Genomic DNA, 6,056 nt, shown 5'->3' with positions numbered 1-6,056 from the left:
CAGGTACGTATCAGGTACATACCAGGTACGTATCAGGTACATACCAGGTACGTATCAGGTACATACCAGGTAAGTATCAGGTACATCCCAGGTACGTATCAGGTACATACCAGGTAAGTACCAGGTACATACCAGGTAAGTACCAGGTACATACCAGGTACATATCAGGTACATACCAGGTAAGTATCAGGTACATCCCAGGTACATACCAGGTAAGTACCAGGTACATACCAGGTACATACCAGGTAAGTACCAGGTACATACCAGGTACGTATCAGGTACATACCAGGTAAGTACATATGTATTATCAACAATGATGTATAACTATAATGTAAGTATTTTGTATACATTATTTATGTATTGCTTCCAGTAACAAATGTAATAATTTGCTTTAGCTAATAGTGAACACACCTACACTGTACAACCAGGTATGGGCATGCATATGTAGAATATTCAGTTCATTTCAGTTTATTTATATAGTGTCAGATCACAACAAAAGTCATCTTATGACACTGTACAAAAACATTCACATAAATTATAAAATGTCAGAAGATTGCATCAAATCTTTACTTAATTGCAATTTCCAATCCTGAACAACCACACCGGCATATGTAGAAAAGCACAACACTCTTTTAACATGAAGAAACCTCCAACGAAACAAGGCTCATATGGGCGGCCAACTGCCTGGATCCGTGTGACTATAGGTGTGTTTTAGTGCATGTGTCTATGTGAAACCTAAGTAACACTTGTGGGTTGAAATAAAGTTTAAAGTGTGTGTGTAGATTCCTATTGCTATTTCCATGCATTTAGTAATAGCTTAACTCCAACTGTCATCCACACATATACTATAGTATGCATCCAAAAATAAACAATAGGAAATTGTACCTGGCAGCAATGGTTGCTACATTCACCATCCAGGCCATTATTTGTCCTCCAAACGTATTCACCTGAATACAAATAGAACTGAATCATTAATAATCCAGCTTTATCAATTATACACATGCAGATACAGTAAAAACAAAAAGTGTACAAACCACTGTTAAGTTCCAGGCTTTTGTGATGTTATGAAATAAGACTAATTAGATCATCTTATGTTGAAAACTGACAATGTTGTAGCTGTTTTGGCCAAACTTTGAACATATCCTCATGTGATACTAAGAGATGTCATGCTTAGAGTATGGGTTGTGAATGACTCTCAGCTACTATCACATCAAACTTCAGCTCATTATCTGTAAAATTAAATGAGTTAAAGACATTTTTTGTGTTGAGTAATGGTGATTACTTGTGGCAGCCCTCTTGAATTGGACTGACTCCAAAAGGTAATCAAATGCAGATGTACAGTATATCCAAGGATTATGTTCTGAAAGTTTAATTAAAATGCTGCCAGCAGTAGCCTGGATATTTTTCATCTGTCTTGCAACCCTCCCCTAAAGTCCAAACATACAGAGAACATGAAGTACAAAACCAGTACTTGTAAGAACTGCAGCTCCTTTAGTGTTGCTGTAAGCCTCTTGGCAGCATTTCTGACTGTTTTTGGCTTTTCTTTTTAAGTGATGGAGGCATGTTCACTGTGTTCCATGAACTATCCAATGAGACAGATTTTTTTTTTACTTTTTCCTGACTTTTTAACAATCAGATCCCTTTATGCTTTGCAAGCTCTCTGCAAATTGTGACTTTTTCCAGTAACAGGCAACTAAGTAGATGTCAGGAAAATCTTACTAGGACAGCTGAAATTTATTTGGGGTAAAACTGATGGCATGTATGTACCTAAGAGGACTGAATGCTGTAATTACATCAAATGTTCTTCAACAAAGTAGAGCTTTGCTTATTTTATAAGTCTAGGCTTAATACTTTCCTTTTTGATAAATCCTATAGTTGGTGTCAGGTTTCCTTAGTTATGCTGCTGTAGGCTTAGACTGTGAGGATTCTGTGTTTTTCTTCTGTTGTCCTTTTTAGGTTGAGCTGGAGAGGACACTCTTCTGACAGCTCCCCTTCAGATATTTCTCATGTGAGCTGATTACCACCGGGGCATATAAGGCTGAGCTGAGATGGCGTTCTTTGTTGGTCCAATAGTTGCCTTACAGTGAACGCTCCAGACGTAGGTTTCTTATCCATTGTCTCCTATTTGTTATCCTTAGAGAAAGTTTCTAACTAAACTTACCTGTACCTTTCTGCAGATCTCCTTGTGCTCCAACTTGTGTCTCCTAAGTGGGCATAGTCACGGTGATCTTTCAGTCTGGTCCTCAGGTGCTTCTTTGAATCCCAAACTGGTAAAGTATCCTCCATGAGTAAATCCATGCTCCTGGAATCCCCTCCTACAACATATCTTTCATCTCCAACATGCCTGCTTTGTTTTTTCTCCAGGCTTAACTCATTCATATACCTATGTCCCATGGATCTCTGAATCTACACCCTCCTGTGGAACCTTAAAACCCAAAAGGACACACAATAGGAAAAATATCTTTAAATACAATAAGTGCAACTATATCCTCATACTCACCTGTGGACTCACCAACCATCATTTTTGTTCTCTTAGCAGATGACTACTGCCATTATTTCCTACAACCTTCAAAATAAAAAACCTGTTCCCTGTTTGGATCTTTTTGGTCAAAGTATCACAAACCCTGTGAAGCTTTGAAGTATTTAATAAGAAATTGACTGCCAGAGGACATTTTGAGTGTCCACATTTTCTCACTTTCCTGTTTTTACACTCTATACTCTCCATGTTTATACATTCACATATTGCTGCCACTAACTTTGTGTACGCTTTCTTTCTGAAAAACTACACGTCAATCAATGCCTCTGCTTGTCTGTGTCTCTTTCCTATCCTCTCAACACTTAGCCGGTTGCCCATCCTGAATAATAACATATATTATAATAGATGTTCCCATCTCAGTTTTAAAAGCTTGGACCCCACACTCTCTACTTTTCGAATAGATAAAGCTCCTCGAATGAGAAGCAAAATGTCTTCAGCCACAGTATAGAAGTCCAGTTGTTTTTGTTTTTTAACCTTTTTTTTTTTGAATGACCAGGTCCTGGATGACTGAAAATCTACACCAGCATATTCCTTTCCACTGTCGCCAGTGTGCTGCTCTGGATTGGAGAAGGCACTGAAGTAAAGATTTGGCTACTGGATTCCTTACATAACTTACACTAAATGGCATTTTATAATTTACTGAAAGTGAATGTACTGTATTATAATAGGACTGAATAAACTGTAATTAGATTTTAATCTAAAACTGTTTTGATTTTGTTGTATAGTGCCCTGGAACATCTTTTGTTGTGAATTGGTGCTTCGTATAAAAGTAAACTAAACTGATTTGAATAGTTTAAGGGTGCGTGCACTTATGTCATCAACTATTGTACGTTTTGTTTTCCATAAAAGATTTGTTTTTACCTTCACTGCAGACTTCACAGACTCTTTCAAGAAACAACTAAAAACATTTTTATTCAGACAGGCTTTTGCTTAATGTTTGCCTAATTTTTTAATTGTCTTGCCTTTGTGAAGCACTTTGTGATCTATATGTCTGTGAAAGGTGCTATAGAAAAAAAGTTTTACTTACTTTTTTCAATTGAATTGTACAGGTTAGAGGTTATGTTTGTTCTGATTCTAGCCCATCTGCCTACTCTTTTCTCCACCCCTGCTCTCCTGCACGCAGCTCCTCTGCAGTGCAATCATTAGATTCCCCACACCTGTTTACCAGCCTTTATATACACCACACTGACTACAGAGGCCTAAATGACATCACAATTAAGAACCGTTACTCTCTACCCCTCATGAACTCAGCCTTTGATCTTGTTTTAGGAGCCAGGAATTTCACAAAATTAGACCTACGTAACACTTACCATCTTGTTCAGATCAGGGAGGGTGACGGAGTGGAAAACCGCTTTTAATACACCCACTGGTCACTATGAGTACCTGGTTATGCCTTTTGCTCTGACCAATGCTCCCGCAGTTTTTCAGGGTCTCATTAACGACGTACTTTGGAGCATGGTGGGTCTTTTTGTTTTTGTCTACCTATATGACATTCCTATTTTTTCTAAGGACTTGGAATGACATAAACATCACGTCAGATCTGTTTTCCTTAATCTATTGCAGAATCATCTATTTGTCAAAGCCGAGAAAAGCAAGTTTCATCAGACCACCACATCCTTCCTCAGTTTCATCATCTCCCCTGATCAAGTGACCGTCGATCCAGCCAAAACTTCTGCGATTAGAGATTTGCCCACACCCTCTGACTGCAAGCAGCTTCAAAGGTTTCCTGGTTTTGCCAACTTTTATTGTAGCTTCATAAGGAACTACAGTCAGGTCTCAGCCTCTCTTCTTGCCCTCACTTCCTCCAAAGTCAAGTTCCTGTGAAACGATCAGGAAGAAAGAGCCTTTTCCAGACAAACAATTATTCACCACAGCATTAATTCTCAGATCCCCCAATCCAGATAGGTAATTCATTGTTGAGGCTGATGCCTCTAGCACAGGGGTGGGCGCAGTCCTTAGTGAAAGAACGTCAGATAACAAGATTCACCCCTGTGCCTTCTTTTTCAAGAACCTTTCTAGCGCTGATTCCTCTGATTCCATGGCCAGTGGTGTTGAGGAGTTCATCCTTTCAGAGATAGTATACTTATCTGTCACAATGCTCGAGCTGGAAAGGGAGGTCAGGGACACCACCCAGAACCAACCTGCACTGGATTCATGTCCAAAGGATTATCTGTTTGTATCTGATAACCTGGCTCCCAAGGTACTCTCCATCTGTCATAAATCTTGCTTGTTTTGTCATCCTTGAAATAACAAGACCTTACAGATTGCCCAGTCTCAGTTCTGGTGGTGTACCCTGACCCAGGATGTCAAGGATTTTGTGTCTGCCTGTCAACTATGCAACCAAGCTAAGCCGTCACTACGTCCCCCTCATGGGTTGTTGTGACCACTTCCTATCCCGTCTTGGCCCTGGTCTCATCTCTCCATGGACTTCATCACAGGTTTGCCCTCTTCTAATGGTCATTGTTATTCTCACTATAGTGGACCGATTCTCCAAGATGGTTTATCTACTTCCCCTGAGGAAATTACCTTTGGCCAGGGACATGGGGGGAGATCCTTACCCATGAGTTTTTCCGCCTCCACAGGATACCCGAGGATCCCAGTTCGTCTCCCAATTCTGGAAGGAGTTCTACTTCCTGCTTGAGATTTCCATCAGCCTGTCTTCTGGGTTCCATCCTCAGACCGAAGGACAGACCGAGAGGGGAAACCAGGAGATTGCGACCAAGCTCCGTATCCTGAGTGACTTTGATCCTGCTAAGTGGTCAAACAACCTGTACTGGGTGGAACACGTCATCAACTCCCTTCCCTCTAGCACCACTGGTCTTTCCCCGTTCTATGTTGTTTATGGATATCAGCCTTCAGTGTTCACCGTCCAAGGACAAGAGGTCAAGGTCCCTTCTGCCCATGTCACTGCTTGAGGTGTCAACGTGTCTGGAGAAGGGTCAGGAAGACCCTACTCAAGATGTCTGGTGTATATTCTAAGACTCCTAATTGCCATTGTATCCCAGCCCCCAACTACAGAATTGGCCAGAAGGTCTAGCTTTCTACCAGAGATCTGTCCCTCCGTGTGGAGAACCACAAGTTGGCACCTCATTTTATCGGCCCTTTTCCTATCTCTAAGGTGGTGAATCTGGTGGCTGTTGGACTCCAGCTTCCGGGACAAGGTCAAGCCCTACGTCAGTGGTGTCACTAGGCCTGTTTTAGGGGGGCTTCAGCCCCCCTAAAATGTTTTCAAGCCCCCCTAAATAATTTTGGTGTCAAAAAAAGTTTTATTATTATTATTTTTCTTTTTACAAAAATTCAATATAATGTGGCCAGAATATGAGTTTAAATAAATAACCATATATTATTTCATTATTAACTCAAATATATTATCATACATCTGTCAGTTTTCTTTTTCTTTACAGTGTAAGGTAGAGATCCTCTTTGGTGCGTCGTTATCAAATCCATTCCACTTGTTCATATAGAGTACTCCCTCACCACATGAAATCCACTCCATGTTTTCCCTACAAACTTCGTTATC

The 6,056-nt window shown here is 40.4% G+C and overlaps 1 protein-coding gene across 3 annotated transcripts in view; it reads right to left on the bottom strand.

Moving 5' to 3' along the window:
- LOC108250828 (acyl-coenzyme A thioesterase 11-like) overlaps positions 1 to 6,056 on the bottom strand; it is a 51,100-nt gene that overhangs the window by 32,284 nt on the left and 12,760 nt on the right. For all 3 annotated transcript variants that reach the window (XM_017440887.3, XM_017440889.3, XM_017440888.3), the window contains one exon: positions 886 to 947. In XM_017440887.3, the coding sequence (XP_017296376.1) occupies positions 886 to 947 (62 nt within the window). The remainder of the gene's footprint in view (positions 1 to 885; positions 948 to 6,056) is intronic.

This window comes from Kryptolebias marmoratus, linkage group LG20, assembly GCF_001649575.2.
Source record: "Kryptolebias marmoratus isolate JLee-2015 linkage group LG20, ASM164957v2, whole genome shotgun sequence".
Classification (NCBI taxonomy): domain Eukaryota; kingdom Metazoa; phylum Chordata; class Actinopteri; order Cyprinodontiformes; family Rivulidae; genus Kryptolebias; species Kryptolebias marmoratus.
The sequence above is the reverse complement of the archived record's forward strand: the minus strand, read 5'-3'. Positions and strand labels throughout refer to the sequence as shown.